This window comes from Choristoneura fumiferana, chromosome 3 (assembly GCF_025370935.1).
Source record: "Choristoneura fumiferana chromosome 3, NRCan_CFum_1, whole genome shotgun sequence".
Classification (NCBI taxonomy): domain Eukaryota; kingdom Metazoa; phylum Arthropoda; class Insecta; order Lepidoptera; family Tortricidae; genus Choristoneura; species Choristoneura fumiferana.
The window spans coordinates 18,769,228-18,795,961 of record NC_133474.1 but is presented as its reverse complement, the minus strand read 5'-3'; the positions used below and the strand labels follow the sequence as shown (position 1 = coordinate 18,795,961).

The 26,734-nt window shown below is 37.2% G+C and overlaps 1 protein-coding gene across 12 annotated transcripts in view; it reads left to right on the top strand.

The window, feature by feature from the left end:
* LOC141426873 (dual specificity calcium/calmodulin-dependent 3',5'-cyclic nucleotide phosphodiesterase 1A-like) overlaps positions 1-26,734 on the top strand; it is a 348,580-nt gene that overhangs the window by 314,331 nt on the left and 7,515 nt on the right. For 9 of the 12 annotated variants that reach the window (XM_074086107.1, XM_074086099.1, XM_074086100.1 and 6 more), the window contains 6 exons: positions 2,841-2,951; positions 4,081-4,125; positions 5,700-5,949; positions 15,665-15,781; positions 19,873-20,013; positions 20,796-20,965. In XM_074086107.1, the coding sequence (XP_073942208.1) occupies positions 2,841-2,951; positions 4,081-4,125; positions 5,700-5,949; positions 15,665-15,781; positions 19,873-20,013; positions 20,796-20,965 (834 nt within the window). The remainder of the gene's footprint in view (positions 1-2,840; positions 2,952-4,080; positions 4,126-5,699; positions 5,950-15,664; positions 15,782-19,872; positions 20,014-20,795; positions 20,966-26,734) is intronic. The other 3 variants (XM_074086109.1, XM_074086104.1, XM_074086111.1) reach the window with 3 other exon arrangements.

Genomic DNA, 26,734 nt, shown 5'->3' with positions numbered 1-26,734 from the left:
GCTAGCCGAAGTTTAGGTGTTTCTCAAGATTAAATGCTGAATGGTCGGCGTCGGATTAAGTTACAATCCGACCTTGGGCCAAAAACGTACTGATTGATTCCTTTTGATTTTAGCGTTTTCGTGTCTTTTGGCCTAATTGAAGCTTTCAGAGGAAAAATTTAGGATAATGAATGTGAGCAAGTTATGTTGTTAGGTATTTGTCACAGAATTAATAATAAAAAATAAATTATACGGAATAGTGGCCAGTCAAAGCATATATTCGTCTTGTTTTATTTTCTGGACGCTGTGTAATACGAGTATAGACTGAAATTCATCGCGTCACCGCCTATGCTTCACTTAAAGGCTTTCCCTTCACTTAGTTTCAGTACTTTACTTACAGTATTTACAAATACCTTAATTATTTCATAAAATATTCATACCTATGTTTTGCTCAGTCAGTCAGTAATACTTAATCTGGGGGCACTGAGTGCCCTCGACAAGTCGAGCAAAACAAAACAAAAGGCACGGCCGTACCATACTTTTCTCTTTCTATTTCTGCTTTCGTAATTTGTACTTGTCAGTTGCGCTTTGCCCTTCGCCCTTCTCAGAAGAAAATGAAAACTGACAGGAAAAGACAAGTGTTAAATTAACTAAATAATATGCAACCTCGCTAAGACATTCATCGGCGTATGCGGCATTTGTAAACTTTTACGCTGGGGGGCACAGTAAAAGAGTTAATTAAATTTATCTGACGTATAAATATGACGCCGTCTCTGTTTGTTTTGTTCGAATAGACGGAGACGGCATCACATTTATCCGTTAATTAAAATTAATCAATGGGAGGTGAAACATCCCCTTAAAGTAAAGTGTACTGTTTGTTCAGAATTGAAAGGAGGATTCCTCTCAATTCTGAACAAACATTGAACTTTACTTTAAGAACCTAAATCAATAAATCAACTTTCGTTTCTAAATCCCTCTTTTACTGTACCCTTAATACTTTCAGGTTTTCTATTATCTAACTAACACTTCTATAATAACTTGCCGATAGTACGCGTATCACTTCAGTAGGTACCGCTACGCTACACCATTAGGCATATTCTTATTTAACCCCCGACGCAATGTTATAAGTTTGACCGGTTGCGATTTGAATGCGTTTTTTATTTGAAAGCAGGGCTTCTAGCGATGGTTCTTAGACATGATTTATCAAAATCGGTTTAGCCGGTTTTGAGATATTGAACTTCGAAGTGGCAATGTCAGGGGTTTTCCAACTTTTTGTTGGTAAGGTTATTCGGATTATATAAAAGAAAAGGTTTACATAAAATCTAAAGTTAGAGGACCGTAGACCCTCCTTTATCTCCCTGCTAAGTCACAAAATGGCCGCCACAAGTATGAACAGCTGACTTTGACAAGAGCAAAAAACCATACCGAAGATATTTATAGTGGAGGCAGGGCTACGCAAAGATTAAAAAAAAAAACAGGAAAATTTATTTTCAGGAATTTGTATTTAAAAATCCTCTAAATTAGCAACAATAAATTAACAATAAATATGAAAAAAAAAATTAGGATGATTAACATAATTATGGCTTTTTTGCACAACATAAACATGCGGATTGGAAATGGCGGGAAAACAAACATCTCGGTTTTTATTTTTTTTCCTGCTAATTTGCTGTCACTGCTGTCAATTATTTTTTTTTAATTATCGATTAGGCCATTTTTTGTCTTTGATTTGTCAAGGTGGCCAACATAACGCGTCTAATCCGTCTATCAGCAGCTCAACAACTAGCAGACTGCTAGCAAGCGTTTATGAATCATACTTCTTGACAACCGTCTAACAAGCTTAATCAGTCTGCTAAGTAACAGACCGATCAAACCTCAATTAAGGATTTTTTATGAATAAGGCTGTAAATCCTTGCAACACCGGGGCGAGTATCTAGTTTTAAACAAATTCTTAGAATTATTCATATAACAAGAAATAGCGGAACGTTATCTTCTTTGAAGTATGGTCCGAAAATTTCATGCATAAAATGATGCTCGGAGTCGATATTTGCATATGAATGTGCATTCAGGACGCGATTCCAATAGAGCTCTTTGTCTAAAACAGCAGGACATGTCTACATTTACTAAATAATCCTGCATATGGGAAGGCTTTTGCACTAATTTTGAAAATCCTTTGCAAATGGACTAAATTACGCACTACGTATAAGTTTTTTTTTCAAGCATTTTAATAGCACGGCTTCGTATAGGCTTTTGTCTGTTCACATCAAATTTTGAAAGGGAATTTTGACCTGCCATCAGTCGTCGATTTAACTTTTGGAACAAGTATAGAGCTTCAATCCAATTACGAAGTACCATCAGAAACAAATGTGTAAAAAAAAATTTGAACCATAAAAAGAGTAATCGAATTTATTTATAATTTGGTAGGTAGTTACATGTTTCTATAAGCAACTTGTATCAATTTCCACACCAAAGTTCGCATGTTAAACAAAGCTACCTTAGAAAGCACAATTCCACACGACCCTTCAAGTAACTCTTAAGACTTAATTCCCTCCCTTGACCTGTGGTTCCCCATTGGCACGGGGCGCTTCATTAGGTACCTTGTCATTTCGCTAACCGAGTCAGCGCGGGTAGCATTTACCTACCTTTTGTGCGCTACCAATCCCAACTAAAGGTCAGTCGTATTAGAGCTAAGTAATCAAGCAGATTACTTGTTTATTTAAACATGCTTGGATATTGGTTTCAACGCTTCTTCACCTATCGTTCGTCTTTTGTTTAAACACGGCCGCCAGTCGCTGCGATTGTTTAGGATGTAACATAGTTATGCAGCGAGCGCGCCGCGTCGCCAGTGATGATGTGTAACGCAGGGATAGGAGAGGCGCGGAGCAGCCGCGGGCGCAGCCAACGCCCATCCACACGCGGCGCCTGCGCACCCCCTGCTGGGCCAGATGCTCAGTAGAGAAACCGAACGAAGCAAAGTTAATACTGATACAACAACGCCTACAACGGCCAAGTAGTCGCGCCTCCCTTCTGTCCACTCTGTGCGATTAGGTCTTTCTGTTATGTTCAAGCTTCAACCTTCAAACTGTTTCAATCCTGTCCACCTGTTAGTTTAGAAAGTCTTCCCACTTTTTCGAACCAATTTGGATGTTCTCCAATTTGGTGCAACCGGTTTCTGTTGCCTTTTACGTAGGTTAATTATTTCATTGACATGAGATTTGAGGATGGGTCAAACCAAGAATATGAACGATACTTAAATGCGTCTTATGCTGACTTGGTTTTTACTCACTCTCAAGTAGAAATAGAATCTTGTTTTCGTTTAGATTAGACTTGAAATCTCCGTGTGTCGTCTTGGATCCTCTGTGACTCGTCTTACTTCATAATAACTTTGTACTTGACACCCTCACTCAGGCATGATTCTTCTTTTCAAAAATCTAGGTGACAGATACGCATCCTAGATTTTTAGCTTTTATTCGTTGTGTTCAAATGGAGTTCCCAAAAACCTGTCCCTGAATACTTCACGTTTTTTCAGCTTCAAATTTATGTTTGAATTCAATTCTTCGTTTTAGATGCATCCTTGCTTTCATTTAATTTCATTACTTAATCATAAAGTATTTAGTAATATTCAAATACACCAATTTATATTTAAATCTCATTTTTAACACTATTATGTATACTAACTAATCTAGAGCGTTGCAGTACTGGTACTGAAATATAGTTTTTATTTAGTTCTTAATACTTTCAAAATTACCTATTGAATTACTAAGTTACAAGTGGAAAGAAGATACCAAAAGAGATCAAAATAATTATTAAGGTTACAAAAAAAATAAAAGTAGGTTAATTTAATTTTTCTCTTACGATTATTTTGTACAAAATACGCAATTCATGTGAAATGAATAAGTTTATGTTACCATGAGCCCTTTATTAAAGCTTTAATCGACTAGCTTACTTTATCTAACATTTAATTTAGTATCTTTACACATTGTCACTAATTTTGTTTCGATTGTGTTGGTGTGGTGATAGGCAAGTGGTACATAAACGTTAGTCATACTTTCCTCCATCCCAGAGTGCTCCCAACTCTCCCATTGACGTCGTGTTTTATTTTAGACCAGCCGTGGCGCGTCAGCAGTCGGCCCCAACCCTGGTGTTTAGGTGTGTCGATGTTACCTCTTACTACAACTTCTCCCACTTCTTGAACATCAACGGAATTTCGAATCACTTATTGATAATCGTTGACTTCAAGAAATGGTAGAAACACCCCAGTAAATAACCCTTCAGCATCCCTTTCAATAACTGCTTGATTTGTCGTGTTTTCTTTTGTTTAACGTTGCTTTCCGTTGACCGTTTGTAACAGGCTTTTTAGACGCTGCGTATATTATACAGTATACGAGTAAAAGACAATCAAAATCTTAAGTAAGATAGACAAGGAGCAATTGGGATTGGATCTCGTTCGCATTAAAGGAAAAATTAGGAAAATAAGCCGCCGTATTCAATAACCCGTCTGTGTGCAAATCCATCTCTGCCTCTTGCCAAACAAAACCGTGCGAACCTTCCTATTCCAACAGCTCTTTATTCACAGACTCTTTTGTGATGATAACACTGGTTGGATTTTTCCTGTTGAATTTGTATGAGTTGTAATCTCTTCATTGAAGAATTTCAAGTAATTTTAAACAATTCACGGTGATAATTATTGTTTTTAGCAGCTACTGATAATGATTTGTTTTAAATAATGGTTCTAATGGAAAGCAATGCAATTATAAAATAATCTTGAGCACGCTGCATGCGCCCAATCCTTGTATAGACAGACGAGTCTGGAACCAACGCATGTTCTGATATCTCTCCAATCTTACTTCTATTGGAATACATATTGGAATACAGCATAATGAATAAGGGACTCAGAATTTGAGGAGTGGCTCCCGCTGCGAGTAATACCTTAACAATGGAAAATTGGAAGAAAAACATGAATTCTGAGAAATCGTAACGAAGATATCTCATTACTTTGTCACGACAAAGAAGTACAAATGGATGTTTTCAAAAATCTTCATCTGCTCGATTATCGAATTGCTTTACAAGTGAGAAATGAATTAAGCAAATGTAGGTACAATTATCTGTACGGCATTTGAGATGTATTTTAGCAGGTTTTATACTTTTCTTTTTTTTTTAATACCCTGTACCCTATTAGTGGCTTATGAACAATTTTGACAGCTATTTTTGAAGTCTTTTTATAACAATAAATTAGTGGAGGCTATTTATAAATAGAGGTAGTATTTTTATACATTAACAAGCATCCGAATAAAAACTAGTGTAGGATTTCAAAACACTTAATGCACCTGTAACTTATAGAGTTTTATTAATTTAATCTTTGAAAAGATATAACGACGTAAGTATACCCGCCTGCTGTAAAAAAACTGTCAGAAGGAAACAATTGAATTACAGAAAAAAACATTTTAAAAGTGAATGTAGTATTATTTAGATAAACAGCATTTAAATACCTATATAGTTATTTCCCGATATCAACTATATTGTTGAACGCGTAAATACGTACTCACTTATCGACGTTTATCGATCCAATTTCAATGGATTATGTGCACCGCAATAATCCAGTAACAACTAATTCACGCCTGTTTTGTCTGAACAATCTCCAATTAGCGATACCCGCTTGGCGATTCGCCTCTGTTTCTCATATCGTAATCCCTGTGCTGATTTTGTGCTTGGGTTGTGTGCAGGCGGCTGGCCGATGAAGATGACGAGTTGTCGGAAGTGCAGCCGGATGCGGTGCCACCTGAAGTGCGGGAGTGGCTGGCTTCGACCTTTACGAGGCAGCTGGCGACGGCGAAAAGGAAGTCGGACGAGAAACCGAAATTTCGGTCGGTTGCGCACGCGATCCGGGCGGGGATCTTCGTGGATAGGATATACAGAAGGGTGACTAGCACCGCGCTGATGCAGTTTCCACAAGACGTCGTGAGAGTTTTAAAGGTAAGCTAACTCGTACTAATAAATTAGTAAAATTAAGCAAAATGTTTATCCACGCAGTACAATTACTTTTTTCTGACTTAGCAGCTCAATTTTTGCACAACACAGGTATAATTTTAGTAGAATATTCTACACCAGCAGCAATGTTTATCCTCCACACCGACTTGTTGTGTTGTAAATTTAGTAAATTAGATGAACAAATTACGATTGGTTTTTGGAATCTTTTAGTATTTTTTATTTCAATTCCAAATTTTTACTTTTACGGTCATCCCGTAAAACCTAAATTGAAAATACAAACTGAAATATAGATGTACAGAAAAACCAGAAAAATAAGACCAGCACTGGGAATCGAACCCAGGTCCTCGGCATTCCGTGCCGCGTGCTATACCGCTCAGCTTGTTTGTTTCTTATTTAGCCACTTAAGCAGTGACGCTAGCAAACAAATTACGTAATTTTGCTCAAAATAATTTGTAATTTTCATAAATGTAACAAGTTTTAGTGAGCCGTAGCGTGGGGCCAATTGTGTTATAAATAAGTTATAATATGAATTTTTACCAGTCCAAAACACAGACTTTGACAGACGGGAAGCTATATAGTAAGAAAAAGGTTTACACACTATCTTTCACCCGTCGCTGCGCTCACATTACGGTATTTGACAAATCATGAATTCGCCGTATCCTATATATTACAAATAATGTTTAGCGAAAAGAAAATTTTATTCGGTTGAAAATTGGATTTATGGTGATATTTTGAAAAATCTGTATATCTGTCTCTTTCTAAAACGCTTAATATCTATGCAGCAAGTATGGCGCCACTTGCATATGTGACGCAAGTATATCTTTCTCTGTCTAATAGTAGCTTAAAAATTGTTTTTCTGTTCGGTAACATGGATTGTCCAGATTTAATTTATAAAATAAAAAAAAAACAGTCAAATACCGTATGGCATTCGAAATTTAATTCCGGAATTGTATTAAGTTCCCATTGGTTTTCCTCAGATTTAAATCATCTTCATCTTCACGAACGTTATAAGACAAAGACGCGTCTAAGATTTCATGAATGTCTCTAAACTTAGGTTGGTATACAACATGTTGACAATAGACAGACGGGCACGACAAAGTACTGATAGTGCCGTTTTTGCAATTACCGCTGGTGGAACCCTAAAAATTAAACCACTTAGGGTCAAGGCAGGTTGTACATTCTGACATATTTGCTTAAAAGTATGTCTGCCCCGTAACCTTGCTTCAATTATGGAAGGATTAAAGTGACTCGGCGTGTATAATGTTTGAGGCTTTGTCCTTTTTACAAAAATTGCAACAAACACACGCAAACACACACACACACACACACACACACACACACACACACACACACACACACACACACACACACACACACACACATATACCCACTCAAAAACTCTTTTATAATACTTTTTATAATACGAGCAGAAATAGTAGGATCACTAAAAATACATTGTACCTACACGGGACAGGCCTAGCCTAGTAGTAGTACTAGGTGACACGGGTAATCTCTAATTAATTTTATGTAATCTGTAATGTCACTGTTTCCAATATATACATATATATATTCTTTTTTATATATATATAAGACCTTTTAAATCTCGCCTCGTAGTCGGATAATAATATGTAAACAGCCAACTTTATGTCTCAAAGTGCTCCGGATCCGATTATCGGTAACGCTAAAACCGAAAATGGTAGCAGGGGAGCCGCGGGCGGAGCTCCCTTATTGCCACTTGAGTGCTATATTTTTCGCCAAAGAAAGGCTTATTAAGTACTCAAGTACGAAATTGCGTATGAAATTAGGTATTTTAAGGGGATTCTGTTTCGCAAAACGGTGCTTTGTCCCTTAAAAGTTTGAAGTATGGGAAAATAGTAGTTTTTAAAAAGCCCCCAAGTAGTTTGATCAAAGTATAGTCTCTCAAGAAAGCGTTAGGGCCGGACTCACAACTCTTGAGTATTTCGGAACAGTGAAGCAAACTTGCACACACTTACGAAGAAATTCCAAATCCGCACTGGGCCCGCGTGGGAACTAGTGGCCAAGCCTAATTCTGACGTTAGGTCCTGTGCTCCATAGCGTAATTAGTTTTTTTAAATTTTATTGCACTTTTAAGTTTATTCGAAGAAGCAATGTAAAGCAAAATGCTTGATGTTTGTATCGTGACAGGCGACGTCAGTTGTGTTCTAGGACGGCGTACATTGATAGCAGTATTTAATTTGTGTGAAACAAGGAAAACTCAAAGACTCCATTATTTTTAAAAGTCGCTGAACCAATGTTGTTCAGATTGACAAGGACGATCTATGTTTTAATTTTTTGCTCGTATCACGGGCCACACCTGGTTTAGGCCGTGATAATGAGTAAAAGCGTAAAAGTATTCGTAGCCTTAGAATAGGTGTTTTTTGCACGTTTTATCGGCGTTGTTTTCTGATGATATACCAAATTCAAATCGAATTATTTAATTACGAATGTAACGTCCATTTTTCCTCTTCGCAGGGTTAAAAAAGAAACACACATAATTTAAAAACACGCCTTTTTAAGGTTCCGTCGTAGTCCGAATGACAAAACCGTTCCGCCGACGCTTATATTATCTAATACGAGAGTGAGAGGGACGATACGTACGATACGAACTTCGATTTTCGAATTTCGATTTATCGTGCGACAAGGTCATGTTCGGCACTAACTAAATAAACTTATATATAATACAGGATAATTCGCAAATATCTGGCCGGGATTCGAACCCAGGACCTCAAGCTTCGTAGTCAGGTGCTCTAACCACTTAGCCATCCGGTCGTCAATAAAATTAAAATTAAAAATAAAAAAAAGCGTAAAAATAAAATTAGGAACAATTAATTTCAGGGTATCTCTCTTATCTACCCTATAGTGCCACAGAGTATGGGATGATTTTGTATAAAAATCTATCAAAAATATTATACGTTACCAAACCTTTTTCAATTCAACGATTCGTTTGTGAAACCTGCTGAAATTCATTCCTAAGACTTCTTTCTGTAGTGGGCTGGAAAATATCACTCTGAAAACATAAGGCCGCCTATAGCTTACCTCGTAATTTTTCTCTATTTGCCTCGTATCTTCTGTATTGTTTCCTCTATTGTAGTTTTAAATAATGAATACCCGTGTGCCCGTGTTACCCGTGTGGTGTCGGGTTAGAATTACACCTCTCCGTTTCTTCCCTGGATGTCATAAGAGGCGACTGAGGATATAGGTTAAGGTATACCGTAGGCGACAGGCTAGCAACCTATCACTATTGTACCGTTTTTGTCAAACTTAAAACCTAAAATTGCTAAAAGTGGCTCCGAAGCGGTAACGTTTCGTGTGCTCTGCCTACCCAATTTGTGTGTGTGTGTGTGTGTGTGTGTGTGTGTGTGTGTGAGTGTGTGTGTGTGTAAATAATGAATAATTATATTGTAACATACTCACCCAACTACCAGTAAATAGGCCACCCAGTAGAAGTCCATTATGATGCATACTCAAAAATATTTAATTAACGTTTAATTGGTCCGGAACGAGGCGGTGTGACTTTTAATATACGCTTTGGATTCTCAAAGCGCAGCCCAATTCAGGGACGTGAGCAGCATCCCGTCACTAGTGAAATATTCAATTAGACATAGAACGAGTTGAACTTGGAGCATTAAACCAACCAGAGACGTCATCAATGTGGTCAGATTAACTATAAAATAAAATAAAACAACCGAAGAAACCCTTAGGTTTCTTGACAGTTGAAATGTAGCTAGATGGCGTTAGTATCGTAAAATCCGTTTGAGGTTACAATCTTGTGTGCGATTGGCTCATTTAGTAAATTACAAATGTCAAAGTTGTCAAACGTACCGCACGGTACTAGCACCAACTAGCCAGTCACAGAAACACTGTTTGATAATTGATTGATTTAAATCGGTTAAAAAGTTGGAAAACCCCCGACTTTATTACTTCAAAGTTCAATATTTCAAAAAGGGCTGAACTGGTTTTGATGAAACATGTCTAAGAACCATCGCTAGAAAACCTGATTTCAAATAAAAAACCTCATTAAAATCGGTCCACCCGTTTAAGAGCTACGGTTCCACAGACACACAAACAGAAACACAGACACACATAGCGGTCAAACTTATAACACCCCTCTTATTGCGTGGGGGGTTAAAAAGGGTTAAACTCACCGGTCACATCTACTTACTCGTATTGAGCAGCATTTCCACCAATAATGTGCGAGGATGTGTTGCGAGGGATGTGTTTTTCATTAACCAATAGCAACGCTTCATTTACACATCCTCGCTCCGCTCAGCTGCTTCCACTAGAGATGTGCTGTGCGAGGATTTCTCGCAACACATCCTCGCACGTTATTGGTGGAAACGCTGCTTTATGGTCTATGATATAGATGCTTATAGAAAAAATACTAAAGAATAAAGTATTTTTTTAAGTGCGTACTCTAACTTAAATAGGCAATATGGCGCAATATGTTATTTTGGGACCGTAAATAAAATATTTTTCTTTCTTTATTTCTTTCTAACTATCATTTCAAACCCGCACTTATCCGGGTTTTTATAGATATTAGTGCACATGGCAGCTCCAGTTATTTTGATGATCTAAGGGTTTGAAGTTGAATTAGTACTACGAGTATAACGGTATTTCTTATCCTCTTATCCGGTATTACAGTTCTGCTTGATTTGGCGTTGACGTTAACAAGAAACTAACCTAAGTTTTTGATCACCAAATTAAAGAGAGCGATTAAAAGTGGATTACCTGCTCCTGCCATTAAATATAGCTTTTAAAAATTACAACAAAGCATAATATAAAAAAAAATCTTTCCTTCCTAAAGTCAGTCAAATTAATTCATTAAAATTAAATTAAATTAAAATCATTAAGTACCTAATTTTCAACATGAAACTACCGTGAGACTCACTCATATTAAATGATATTGTAGTGTGCGTGTTGCGGCAGCCGCCGAGTCGCGTGCTCCTGAGAAGAAGGGCTACGAAATAGCCCGAAACATGTCGAGCTAAACTCGGTTTAAGACGTGAGTTATCCGTTACAATATCATTTAATACCTAATTTTCGTATAGTAAAATCCATAAATTATTAGTGACTATGGTTATACTTACGAACAATCTTAGTAGATATTGGTACTGTGAAAATAAAAATAATTAGGGTTAATAATAAATATTATCGTAGAACCATAATAATATACATATATACATAACATTAATAAGATATTTGTTTCTTTCCATAGCCTAGGTACAGTCACCAGCACCAATATCTGACACAACAAGCGTGCATAAATATCTGATACGGCTCTATTTCTAGGGCCGGAAGAACGTGTCAGATATTTTTGCACGCTCCGCTGTGGCAGATATTAATGCTGGTGACTGTACCATATTTACGGTGCACAGTGTTTTTTAGAAAGAAACGTCTATTAATTAATAAAAAGAAGTGTTATCTAAATACAACCAAAATTAAAGAAAATAAATTAACCTAGTCAAATTAAATTGAATTAAAGACAAAAAAAATCTTGTGGAAAAATTTAATTTTTAGCATAAATAACTTATTTATAAAAATAACCACAGCTTACTTATTGGTTACTATGTAAAAGATTCCACATTCGTGTTTAATATTATATTCACCTATTACTACACCCACCATTAGCACTATATTCAGCTCACCGCTAGCAGTAGCAAAGAGAAAAGAGTTAAATTGCGTGTCAAAGATAGCTATGCTGAAGTACTCTATTGTATGAATGACAGAGCACTGATAATATCATCAACATAAACTACCAGCTTGACATTTGCGGACATCAAAGAGTCATTACAACAAATTTATATTTCACAACAATCTCACTGCCACTAGTGGCCGGATATTAACTACAACCGCAAGTTCCCAAGGGATGCGTTCATCTTGATCGTGGCCCGGGAAGTCCGGGCTCACTCAATTATGGAAGACCTAGAAATATGGTGGGACTACCCAAATTGGTTGGCATGTTGAAAGGAGTGTAAATAAATGAATATGTACGTCTAGCCTAGCACGTGAAGCACTTAATATGAGTACTTTTGAGGGTTCTAGAATCCTAACATGGATAATTTATTGTATCAGGCGTTACTTGGCGGAGGTCCATATTAATGATATGAAACAATTACTTTGCTCACCCGTGGCGCATAAACGTTGCATAAACGTAAGTAGCTATATAAGGTCGTGGTTGAGCAAATTAATTGTTTCAGTTCATTCCTAACATGGAACCTTTGTATCATCCATGGCTTAGCTTACAATGAACCTGTTTTTTCTTTCACAGAAATTTGTGTATATTTTGCGAAATTAAAACTTTTGTTTCGAAACCAAGCTTGAACTTTTATATTTTCCTCGTGGTCTTCCCTTCTCTTCAACTCTTTTGAAATCCACAAGGCCAATCCACTTCACTGTTACCTTTTGATATGAAGAAACAATGTAGTACGGCATCTAACTGTAAGTTTATCTGAGCCATCGAATTACGAATGGGAACAGTATAAGTCCTTACTTAACCACCTCAAGATGGAGTACAGTCGAACAAATTGAATCACGCAGGTACCAGGTTGGAACCTTTGTGCTACTAATGTCTTGTTGACATCCCATACTTTTGCCAAGGATCATAGTGAAATTTACCTATTATTTAAAGGTCACCCTGGCACATGAATCCCTTTGTTCGACTATACCTGAACGTGAAAGGTAAATGTTGGAAAATATATGGTAAGTGCTTCTTTTTTTTATTTGAATTTGAATTTGAACGACAAGATTCAATGACCTGCCTGTAAAAACCTGAAGACTTGATTATTTTAATATATTTTTTTAGGTATTCAGTATTTATTGCAACATTTTATACTGTATCATATTTTATTTAGTTTGACAAATGTTTTGTTTTAAAATTTTATCAATGTAATTAACTAGTTTCATTTTAAAGGGCCTATACTATGTAGTTCCCACGTGGTGATCGATGACATGGATAAAATTACAATCAGATCTCATACTAGGTCTCGTTTCAATTAACCCTCTTAACTATATACTTGAAGGTTCTTGACACACAACAAAGCTCCCTACGGTTTGTCTCCACTTAGCTCATTTAATTAGTACCTACCTAGTGTTTTGTGCTTCTCAGTTTAACAAAACCTTAGTTATTTACTGTATGTTTTCAACGCTTGTTTGTAAAGGTTGCCTTACAGAACCCTCTCAAGTTATAATGTAGTTTAAAAAACTAATAATCCTCATCTTATTCGAAAAGTTTAATTTTTAGGGTTTCACCAGGTTAAGATTCCGTTTCCACCAGAGATGTGCGAGGATGTGTTGCGAGAAATATGTTATTCATAAAACAATAGAAACGCTTGGTTTTCTTCGCCGCACTCCGCTCAGCTGTTTCCACGAGAGATAGGTATGCAGTACGATGATAGGTAAATTATACGTTATGCTTATCCGATTTATTAAAAGTGTAAACAAACCGATTTCATCCAAATTCTTGTATAAACACCCACTGGATCGAATCAATAACACATTTATCTACAATTCGTGTCTTTTAACTAGAAGTCTAATCACATTTTTCACCAAAATTCACTTGATTTCAATATTTATCTTTCATTTGAAAAATCTTCGTCAATATCTGACTTAATTTCTTGATTGAAACATTGTATAATCTGTAGTAGCATAGATTAGCATAGATGTGGTGGAAATTTTGACATTTTAAAAATCGATTAATGCGCGGATGAATAAGCGATTTTTATTTACTTTCCTTAAAATTAAAAAATAGTTTCTGCTTTTATAATTGAATAAACAGTCTTTGGAATTAAATCAAGTATTGTAAATAATAAAACAGACAAAAATACGTTGATCTATTCAACTAATAAATAATCGACTTACTGAACAGATTAATTATTTTGCAATAGATTCTAGGTTTTCACTCAATGTCGTCACTAAATGTATAGTCGGGTTAATGGCGTCTTTGTTTACGCTTGTCATAAATTGGATTGGAATATAATATAAGCGTTTCTATTGGTTCATGAAAAACACTATCCTCGGAACACATCCACGCACATCTCTGGTGGGAACGGAGCTTATTCGGCAATAACTAGCTTAGTCAAGTTGAAACCCCCTGAAATTTTCATTTCAAAGTTCAGCATCTCAAAAGCGGCTGAACTGATTTTGATGAAACACAGCTAAAACACACCGCAAGGAAACTAGCTTTCACATAATCTAAATCGGTAAAAGTACCTTATGTGTTATTAAAGTCTTTATTTTTGGCAACATGTACGTACCTACTAAGTACTAAAAGGTATTAACTAGGCCCTAATCAGACATGTAGGCATTGCTTAATAACAGACATTTGTCCCAACCACAGTCGCTCACTTGGCTGGCTTATTCAATTAAATGTTTTGTTCATTTGACTTTGCACCCTAAACTCGGGAACTGCTCTTTGTTCCCAGAATTTTGTATACGCCTTTTGTTAAACGATTAATGAAATTATAATTCGGGCTCGCTGTTGTGAGTTTCCATTAAAATTGGGAGCGTGGATGTGGATGGAATACTAATGTTTCTTCTCGCACAATAGACCCGTCACTCACTTGCCGACAAGTAGGAACTAAACTTCCATTCACCACAATACGCAATTGAGACTGGATTTGATGATGATGATGATGGTTGATGATAATGATGTCCTTATTGACCTATCAATCTTGAAAATGAATCAATATCTCTAAAACGGCTGAACTGATTTTGATGAAACATGTCTAAGAACCATCGCTAGAAAATCTAATGTCAAATAAAAAAACTGCATTCGAATCGGTCCACCCGTTTAAGAGCTACGACGCCCCAAATAGACACACAGACAGACACATTAGACAGACAGACAGACACACAGACACACATAGGGGCCAAACTTATATCACCCCTCTTTTTGCGTCGGGGGTTAAAATTCGTCCGTCCGTCCATCCGTCCGCGGCTTTGCTCAAGGACTATCAATGCTAGAAAGCTGTAATTTTGCACGGATAATAATGTAAACTATGCCGACAAAATGGTACAATAAAAAAAAACAAAAATGAATTTTTTAGAGCACCTTCCATAGACGTGAAGTGGGGGTGATTTAATTAAAATCGAGCGATCTAAACCGGTGGGTGGAAAAAAATTAAAAAATTCAGGATGGTAGTATATCAAACTTACAAGGAAAACTATAACGGTTAAGTTTTCTTGAGAATTATTACCTAAACTTGGAATATTCCGTACAAAATACGAAATCCTTAGAAAAATATTACTAATTTTTTTCGTAATGGCTACGAAACCCTATTTCGGGCGTGTCCGACACGCCCTTGGCCGGTTTTTTTTTTAATTTTTCAATAATCTTAGATTTAGTTAATCAAACGAACTACTAGCATACTACACTGCCGCCTGACTTGAGCATCACGATATTTTAAAAAAATCTAGTTTGCCGACCGGATAGCAAAGTGGTTAGGGAACCTGGCTATGCAGCTTGAGGTTTCGGGTTCGATCCCCGGTCGGAGCAGATATTTGTGTAAATAATACGAATGCTTGCTCTCGAGTCTTGGACGTTTAATATGTATTTAAATTTCTATTTATCTATAATCAGTATATTTATCCTTTATCTAGTATCCAGAGTACAAGCATTGCTTAGTTTGGGACTAGGTCAATTATTGTCAATAGTCCTCATGATATTTTTTTTTTGCCGCAGACCCTGGACGAGTGGTCATTCGACGTGTTCGCACTACACGAGGCGTCGGCCGGCGCGCCGCTGAAGTACCTCGGCTACGAACTACTCAACCGGTACGGGATGATACACAAGTTTAAGGTACGTGTTCATCTCCAGAACTGCTACTACAAGAAAAATCGCGGAAATGGAAGTAATATCAAACTAACTGAAACGAAAAACTGTGGAATCTTTTCCCAGAAAATGATATTGTGAAATTGCATTGGAAACTATTATGGCACTTACTGTGATAACTTTCTACGGATCTGAGGCCTTATTCTCTATTATAATTAGAACACAATGAGGGCTATCGCGTATGAATTCGCCACTAGAGGCGCTAGTGTAGCGTGAGGTCTTCGAAATGTCAAATCTCATAGTTTTTGGGTGAGCTACGCGGGTTTATTTATAATTAGAATAATTTTGTGAATATTTTGCAATATCTGAAATTAATTATGGCAAATATGTGTTCCGAGGCAATGAATGTCTATGTTTTGAGACAGTTTTGTCTTTCGGAAACCTTTATCCTCCCTATTTCCGAACAAAACGGGGACTATGCAACACTGTGGCATGCTCGATATTTTTATGGTACGGTTTTAAGGTGTATTAAATCTAATCTTTGTTTTCACGCCCGTAATAACAGACTTTGAAAGCCATACTTAAAAACCTCACGCAACAGTGCGCCATCTAGTGAGACAAAAAACGATAGCCCTCATTGGAATCACAATCGTTTTCAGCACTTTTTTCTATCACATGGTAAAGGGTATATTCATATTAATTTATAGCAGAAGAACTAAGGTTAACAACATAGCCCAAAGAATTGCGAAACTGAAGTGGCAGTGGGCGGGGCACATTGCTCGCAGGACTGATGGCCGATGGGGTCAGAAGGTTCTCGAATGGCGTCCGCGGACCGGTAGACGAGCTGTCGGTAGGCCTCCAACAAGATGGAGCGACGACCTGACCGACGACCTAAGATCGCGGGATCGCGTTGGATGCGGAAAGCACAAGACCGGTCTGAGTGGAGAGCCTTGGGGAAGGCCTATGTCCAGCAGTGGACGTCTTTCGGCTGACATGATGATGATGATGATTATGATTCATTTATAAAAAAATAGTTAGTAGGTAGTAAGTTAGTTAGTTTTTTTTGTAGAATGAGATGGTGAATGCGATCGCAAATGTAAAAACCTTTGAGTTATTATCGCCCAAACTAAACTAAAAAAAAACCTGATATATTCGTTCCTAAGAAAAAAAAGTACATTTGGTTTGCAGAAATCACTAGTGTGTAGTAGGCACATTTAGGAAGTAGTACTTGCTTGCTGACACGTATTAATTCATGTTAATAATCTATTAATTATTGTTATATTATAAATTCCTTATTTATGTATCGGTACGTAACGTAAGTACAACCCAATTAACATGTCCAAGATATTCTTCGAATTCGTTAGAGGAAATACCTCATTTGCCATCTGAGTAAAGTGACTAAGGTACCTATCTTTATTCGACCCATTTATCTTAATTATCCTTGTTTCGAAGGACTTTCTATTTTGTTTCCAAGAAGCTAAAAGACCTCTTTATTTTTGAGATGTTTCATTACTTACAAGCTCATTAACGTGGACTAAAGTAAATATTTAAAAATTAGTATTGATGCTTGCCTACAAAGTAATATAAACACTAGTAAGTATTTAAATATCTGAATTAAGTATTGGTCAACATCAAAATTGATGCAAAAATGGAAAGACATCTGCATTGTAAGTCGGATCCAACTATTTGAGCCTCCTCGTTAAGGTTAAGGGTAACCTACTCGTAATGTTAACAATTGAAACATTTGATTGGTCATGCATAATTTATTGTTGACACGAGGGAAATTGTGACAAAAAGTAAAGTATAATTGGAATTTAAGTGCTTATTATAGGATCGGTCTTTTCTCTGTGTGCTCCTTATCCATACTAATATATAAGCATAAAGTTGTGATATGTTGAAGAAGTCCAGTCAAGATACTATAGCCGAGTCTCCAGTTTCATCTACTGCTAAATCCATACTATACTTACTTAATACCTGTTATAAATGTGAAAGTGTTTGTGTTTGTATGTTTGTCCGTCTTTCACGTCTAAACGAAGCAACGGATTGACGTGATTTTTGGCATAGATATAGTTTATGTTCCAGAGAGTGACAAGGCTACTTTTTATCCCGCAAAATGCACAGTTCCCGGGGGAACAACGCGCGATAACCGAATTCCACGCGGATGAAGCGGCGGGCAAAAGCTAGTATCACAGATATTTAGATGCCTTGTTCGTTTTTACAGCTCTCTCGTACTTTATAACTCGTAAAAACAACATTAAAATGCCTTTAAGTCATCTCAAAGCAATAATTTAAGTAAAAATAACTTTCCGAAACTCTCGAGTCTCAAGCGTTGGCTGGCTTATGCTCGAAAATTTCCATAGGCGACGAAAACATGGGATAAACTTTTAATGGAATTCAGATAACTTGATAGCGTCAAATTCTTGGACATACTTTGGCTTACGTGTGCTTATCAGGGGATATTTTAAGATGCGTATATAATACGGGATGAGGAATCCAAGTTTAATAAGAAACGAACGTGATCTTTACATATTTTGGCAACTGTAATTACTATGGACGACTTCGGAAAAGAAATGACTTGCAAAACTTCGTGCGAGTATTGTTTACTAGAAAAAGTTTTCTCGTTAGATTAAGAGTTTCATTACGTTAACAAATTACATAGATTTTGTTTTGGAAGCTTTTAATACGTTGGGCTCTAAACGACGGCCATTTTTTACTGCGACTTCATGCTAGGACTACAACGAAAGTCAATAATCCCCTAATTTTGAGACTTCAGACGCGGCTATACACTACTCTTTATTAAGTATTGCAAATTTGTCAGTCTGTTGAGCAATGGGATATCAAAGCGTTTTGATAATATGATGTTGTTGCTGTTTACAGTTTAAGAAAAGGGTTAAAAAAGTTTCTTCTTTTGCACATTCTTTATATTATTTTGTTTGCTTCGTGCATTAAGCACGTAATACGCAGTGGGTAAGTGTGCGCAATCCCATACATTTCGGTCCACTTACCCACTGCGTACGTATACCCCACATGACTATATCGAGAGTTGAGAGTCGAAAGTCCGTGCCGTACTCGGTTTTAGAACAAGACAACCCCATTATCTTCCAGTGGGTGTTGTAAAAGGCGACTAAGATTCCTAAGTAATGCCAACTACAAACTCCGGACTCTTTTAATTCTGCGGTGTTGAGAGCAAGGGGCCAACACATTATTTTTCCAAGAAACTTGCCATGAAAGTTCACTGCTGATCCCCACTAGACTATCACGTCCATTCTGTCAAGAGTGTAGCGACTAAGAAGATAATAGAATCACCCGTATCTTACTGCCATTTTTAGTGGGGATAAGGTATACACGTACCTATAGCGTATTTACACTCATCTCAAATTCAGTTACGATCCTATGAACTCGTACCAAAACAAAACAGTCCAACAAGTGCAAAACGCGTACATACCCGTTATTATAAAGTTAAAGAAACTGGGCCGTACACAGGGGTGGAATCTTTTTTCTACTAATATTATATTAACTTTCCATACATCTGCATTCCATGCATCATCGTGAAATTAATTGTGCACAGGTACTACTCTGGTACGCAATTCCGTTTCTTTGACTGTACGTAAATTTTCAATGACCAATGTGTCATCTGTCATACATGTGGCCAACGGGAGGAAGCGGGCATTAACATCTTCGTCTTTGTGGCTACGATAATTGTTCACTCCAACTTTCGAATCAATTGAGCTCAAATCATAATACCTGGAAGCATTTCGACGGTAAAGTACCAACACCTCCTAACTGATAAATCTCGAACATGCAACTTAGGAGGTTTTTCTAGGGGTGTTAAGGTCTTCAATTGCATGTTAAATATCATTCAGTTAGGAGGTGGTGTTACTTCACCATCGATTTAGCATTTGTCTAATGCTCGGTCGTTCACTATAGCATTCACCATCTCTTTTTACCCTCATCCTAAACCGTATGAAAGAAAAAAATGGTGTAAATACAGACAATAAGACCTCTGATTTGCCTAGCATGTACAATGCTTGCGTGAGCATTCCGCTTAATTACTTGGACCAAGATCCACTCTACTCCACTGCCGCAGCTTCTTATTCAAGCTATGTCTCCTATCACAGGTCCCCCCCACAATACTGGAGAACTTCCTAAGCCGGATAGAGGAGGGCTACTGCAAATTCCATAACCCCTACCACAATAACCTGCATGCGGCTGATGTGTCCCAGACCGTACACTACATGCTGTGCCAGACGGGGCTGATGGTAAGTTACCTACTACAGTCTATTCGCCAACCCACCTATGTAGGTATTATAATAACGTTTCAAAAAGCTCAACTATCAAACTGTCGCAAACAGAGTTCCTTGGTACCAGGCCTTCAGTTCTTGTCAAAAGTGTGTGTGTGTGTGTGTGTGTGTGAACAATTTGTACTTTATAAAGTACATTCGGCCGTTATTCTCAGTGTTAATTAGTCCTTTATAAAGTACGCGAGGACTTAGGAGGTTATATGTAAATAGCTGGACGTCTGGAACAACACATTAGCTATTTTTTACCCTAGTGTTCCCACGGAACCGCTAGGATTAGCCACGTGAAATTTGGCACGGGTGCTTGTTATACAATACAACGGTAGTGAAATCTACGATGCAATTACTAGGAATTCCCACGAGATTTTTGCGAAATCCTGTAAGTTCAATTAAAGTGGTAGACCTAATGGTTTACGCATGCTATTTTAGGGATGGGCTCGCATAATTATTGAAAGTCAGAATGTAATGTTTGTCAGAATGTATTGTTTGTCATAACGCTTTTTTCTCCGAATTCAATAATTGTTCAAAATTGTTATAAAACAAACGGAACCATTTAAAAATTTTAAAAATTACGGTGTCAGTGGGAAAAAGTTATGACAATCAATAATTCTGACAAATATGTATCACATTATAACTTCCGTTATGCGAACTTTGGCGCGCCCCATTTTAGGGGCAAGAACACACGCACAGCATACTCACAAACACTCTCATTTATGATTTTAGTAGAATTTACCTCTTTTCAGAACTGGTTGTCTGACCTGGAGATCTTCGCGACACTGGTGGCCGCAGTGATCCACGACTTCGAGCACACCGGCACCACAAACAACTTCCATGTGATGTCGGGCACGGATACCGCGCTGCTATACAACGACCGGGCTGTGCTTGAGAATCATCACATCAGCGCTGCCTTCAGGTATGCCGAACTTGAGAGCTGCTGGATATCTTCATCATCATCATCATCATCATCAGCCGGAAGACGTCCATTACTGGACAAAGGTGTCCATCGGTTCTCTATCGTTTGCCCGAATTTCATATGCCCGAATGTATCGTTTTCTAGAATTTTTATTTGGCATAAAGTAATTTATTTCTGAAATAGTAATTTCTTCAGATATTAAACTAACCTAACCTAACCTACTGCTTCTAAATGATGACATTTAAAAAAATCCTGAAAACAGCCCGGTTCTATATATTTTATGGCAAACGCTGGTATGGCAAGTGAAATTCGGGCAAGTAAAGGTAAACGCGTCAGTCCACCTAGTGGGAGGCCTGCCAACCTTTCGTCTTCCGGTTCTGAACATCTTGAAACGGCGAAATTTGAAAGGGAATCCTGTAATAAAATAATAAACTAAAAACAATTACTTTGTTCACCCGCGACCTTATGATAGCTACGTCTATACAAAACAAATGCGTGTTAATGCAGCTTCTCCACCTTCACACTGTAAGAACACACACAAATAACCCCACGCCAACTATCAACACCACCAGATGTCTAGTTAACATGTAGCATTGGGGAACGGTTGTGTTGCTCTGGGGATAAACTCTGGCTGGTTGAGTTTCAAATGCCACAGTGTAGTTGGTTTTGTATGATTTAAGTGTTCTTACAGGAGGTGCAATGGAGGAGCTGCAAGACACACTCATGTCTTGTATAGACGTACCTGTCATAAGGTCACGGGTGAGCAAAGTAATTGTTTTTAGTTCATTGATATGGACCTCCGCAAAGTAACGCCTGATTCAATAAATTAGGGAACTTTATGTTTATCAAATCAAATCAAAATATGTTTATTTTGACCAACATAGGATCATTGTGCATGTTAGTATTACATAATGCTTAATTCTCGTGTTAGTGATTCAGTCCATTTACGTTACGTTTGTAGAACATTATGTTAAATAACAATTTGCTCTTCTGTAGCGAACTGAAGCCATCTTGTCTTGAGCACATCGTGTAATAATTTACATTTTAATAGTCGTTCGATGTCAGTGCTAACGAAGAATGCTTGATTTAAATTCTACAAGGTTTCTAATTAAAAAGTCCTCTTACTAACTAAGGTTTGATTAATAATTTGCTTGAGTTGCCTTTTGAGAAAATATGCAAAAGGCTTTTGATTTTAATTGATAAAATAGTAGTTTTTAATCACGACAATATTAAAAGTCACAGTTGAAAAGAAATTCGTTTCAATGTACCTACACCTGCGTATGTATTCAAACTGCTAATGAAAAAATAAAATACCAGAGTACCTTAACCATTTTTAGGATTCCGTAACTCAAAAAAACGGAACCCTTAAGGATCACTTTGTTATCCGTCTGATCGTCGGTCTATATAAGGACTCAAGCTGAAATCAATATCAAATAGGTGTAGATCAAAAGCTTAAGAAGATAACCTGTTGTATGTAGTAACGTGTCCGTATAGATAAGTCGACGTTCCATATTCTAAAAAAAAACGGCCTAGAGCGTGTCGGACACGCCCAAGATAGGGTTCTGTAGCTGTTACGAAGAAATCAAGTAATATTTTTCTAAGGATTGAAATCTTCCAAGTTTAGATGTACGAGTATTACTTAGCTTACCTTAGGCTGCTATTTACTCTTAAACTCGAATAATAAAAAAAAACTGCTAATAATTATCAAGCGAACTTAGCTTACAAAAACCTGAGCAAACTTAACATAATAATATCTTTAAGTTTGGATTTTTTGGAATTTTTGATAAGTACGAAAAACGTACCTACCTATATTGATCCCAAGTGTATTGCATTTGCTAAACACACTGCTTTGTAAGACATAAATTGCCAACAATAGATGGGTCTCAATGGATATAAAAACCTTCTTAAAAAAGCTTACAAGGTTACTTCAATAAGGTCCCTCAGGACGAGTCTTTTCACGAAACGGGGGGTGTTGAAGTACCCTAAAGTAATTGGGTGAAATGGGGAATGACAGCAAACGCGTAATAATTATCAGTATGACACAGATAATAGAGCCATATGTGGGGTAAACGTACGCAGTGGGTAAGTGTTACGCAATCACATACATTTCGGATTCGAACACACACACACACACGTACACTTACCCACAGCGTACGTTACCCCACATGACTACAACTAATATTGTCATTATCTCGGCAAATATACGACCAGCTGCAGGAACAGGTCTTGAATTAAAAAGGTGTGTGTAGGTTTCCTCGCGATGTTTTCCTTCAATATAATGCTCATGTTAAATTTTAAATGTGATTTCGCACATACATTCCGAAAAACTCAGAGGTACGAGGACGGGTTTGAAGCCACGATCCTCTGCTTGAGAGGCCATAGGTCAAACCACTTGGCTACTACAGGAGTGGTAGTCGTTATAGATGTAAATTCTGAATGTTTAAAACAATACGTCCACTTGATGTAAACCTGTAGAGCATGTAAAATCTCTCAACTTTTTAGTGAATTCAATTTCCTGATTGATCCTATACCAGTGCGACTTCGATTTACCAGAATATAAACATACGAGTACCTACAAGTATACTGTAGCTTTTAATTAGGTAATGGAATAGATACTAACTAGTGTTGTGCCGGATATTCGTAGTTATCCGTAATGAAGAAAATCCGCGAGAAAAAAGAGTTCGAATCTGTCTCTTTTCTCTCGATGTTTTTGTTAACATTTCATTCATTTTATTTAAGATTTTAAATTAAAACAGCAACGAAATTCTGTAAATAGCAAATTACTTTCATTCATTAAAATTACATCATTGGTGTACTTCAAACACAAATATTGGAGAGCAATCTCTGTGTATGTAAAAGTGTATGTATAACAACATGCTAGCGATGCACGGTGCGGTAGTCTGGCTTGCTGTGAGACTACGTTTCTTCGTCTTGTATGTCTTCGAAGGGTGCGTTATGTCCTGTCAACTACAAACAGATAGACACGCAAAGTTACAAAAATACACGACTTTATTCACTTAAAGTTGTGCATACATATTTTTGTAACTAACCGCATCTGAAGCGGATGAAAAATCAAAAATGTCCAAATATAGGGGTCTAGGCACCGAAGACGACTTTGTCCCATTCGGTGTCAAGACCCTTGGTCCGTGGAGTCCTAGGCACTTTAAAACTTTTTAAAGAAATTTCGAAAATTTCCTCCTCGCTTGCTTCCTCGGACAAAGAAGTAGCTTAGCTATTCAAAGAGGAAACGCTGCTAGCATCTTCGGGACCTTGCCTAAGCAATTTATTTTAGTTTTAGATTTCATTTTATGTATTTTAAGTTTAGGATAGGTAGTTTTAGTAATTTAATATTTGTTGTTATACTATGACTTTGTAATTGGAAAATAGTATAATATTATTATTTTTTTTGTAAATTTATTTGTATCGGTCTCTTTGTAGTTGACTGTCCAACGTCGGGTCACCAATCTTGTGTATCGAACAATAGAGATATCTCTCCCCAGGCAATGTTATGGTTGAGGACCAGAGGTCAGAGTATAAAAACGTCCATAGTGGTTCCAGGACAGTTGTTCTATGTGACGAGTAGATGGCGTTTGGAGTCACCATATATTTTTTTTAAATATCTTGTACATCCACACATCACTAGTACTAACACGATGCGGGTGCCCAGATCGTATCACTTATCAACAGAGCAGTGGACTTATTAAGTCTAAAATAACAATCAAGTGTGCATTTTTAATTAAAAGTGCGGTTTACTAATGTTCCGGCGAATAACGTTTGGCGACCTGTTTCATTTCGTAACTTTTCATTTCCCAACTGTTCATAATATGAAATATTTAAAGTTTTAGAGTTTGCGAAATGAAAAGTTGTGAAGTTAAACAGGTTGCCAAACGTTACGTTGCGAAAAGGCAGTACCCGTAAAAGTGCTAAGGTTCCTTAATCAGGTTACTTGCTGCAAGGCAAACGGCGTGCATTATTTTTACTTCTTTCCGTGTAATTGCCTATCTTTAGCCAGTCTATACTCGTAGAAGAGTAACACTACAACGTACAGTCCTAAACCACTACAGTAAGAGACTTAGAGGTTGACTCGCATGTCTTGGGAATTATTCCACCATCATCACCACCATAATTTTATTAGTCATAAGTAATGTAATGTTTGTCATAGAACCATACATTTTTCATAAATTTATAAATGGTTATCATATCCTATAGAACTCTATAGGTTAAGTTAGGATTGTTTTAAAACAATTCTGAAAAAAGAAAAATAAATGGCTTCAGAGAAAATAAGAGTTATGTCAAGATATTTTAACAAACAATACATTATGACTAACAATTTTCGACCCGTTGATATAGACCCCTATTCGATGACTTATCTTGTGGCAAATCTGTACTTGAATTTGGAATGGGCTTAGTTACGAGGAGATGGCGTAAGCAATTACAATTAACATAATTGAATTGAAATTCCTGGATTTGCAATTTTCCAATATAACAACTATTTCTTATTCCTATTTACTTGTTTTTTAGGGTTCAGTAGGTGCCAAAATGGCAAAAAGGGAACCGTTATCGCTTTGCCATGTCTCTCTGTCCTTCCATCTGTATGTATGCCCGTCCTTACGCGGCTTAGCTTAGAGAATATATTTAAGTGCTAGAAAGCTGTTATTTTTCATGGATAAAATATATATTGTGGCAATTATGCCAACAAAATTGTGAAAAAAAACTTAAAAAATATATATTGTCCCTCTCATGGACTTAAAGTGGAGATGGGAAAACTGTATCAGCTAAGTTTGCTTGAGACTCTCAAACTTAGCTTTCTCTTGAGGCAAACTTAGTTGTTATAGTTTTCCCATACTTAAGACGTATTAGCAGTATAAAGTAGGTCAATAGCAGCCCAATTTATAAAATATGCCTTATTTGAAAATGCGTGCAAATACAAAATCTAGAACAACACTTGAATTTTCGTGATTGCTACGGAACCCTATGCTGGGCGTATCCGACTCGCTCTTCTTTTAGTTGTTGTCGGATGGTACTGTCCTTACAATAACAAAGCGGCGTACGGTCTATCGCTGTAGGCGGTTTTCCGCGTATACGAGATGCGAAGGCAAAGCAGGGGAAAGAATCACATACTCGTATAACCACATCTTCGTATAGTTGCCCCTACCCCAGGGCCGTATCATCGTCGGTTTACCGAGCTGTCTCCATCGATCAATCAGTCCGCCCTTCGGGCGATGCGGCACCAGAATTATAATATAAATTGCCTCAGTCTGTACTCAAATTAAGTGTCATAGGCCTGACGGACGGACTACAGTTGGCAAATGTATTAAATTAAAACAAACTGTCTGTTGCCCGCGACTGCATTCGCGTGGAATTTTATTATTTTGGCATGTGGCATTCATTATTTTTCACGTATAGTACGAGTATCTGCCTCGACCGGAAGTCGTACCCGGAACATCAAGGTACGCAGTCTGGTTCTCTAACCACTGGGCTATCCGATCAAAAGAAGTACTACATAAAATTTTCATGCAATACTATTGTTGCTTTAAACCTACTAATCAGTAGGTGCGATGTTATCAAAGTCCGAAATAATGATTTATTATTATTATTAAGACCGCACCTACTCGTATTCTCCGCCCTGCATTTGGTCTCTTCTCTATGTTAAATTATTGTACAGTCGAGTTAGTAAACTTCTAAACAAAAATGTGTTCAAAAATATCTGAACGCGCTTTTAAGCCGTTGACTATAGAGTCGAGTTCACATATTCGAATGTTTGCTCAG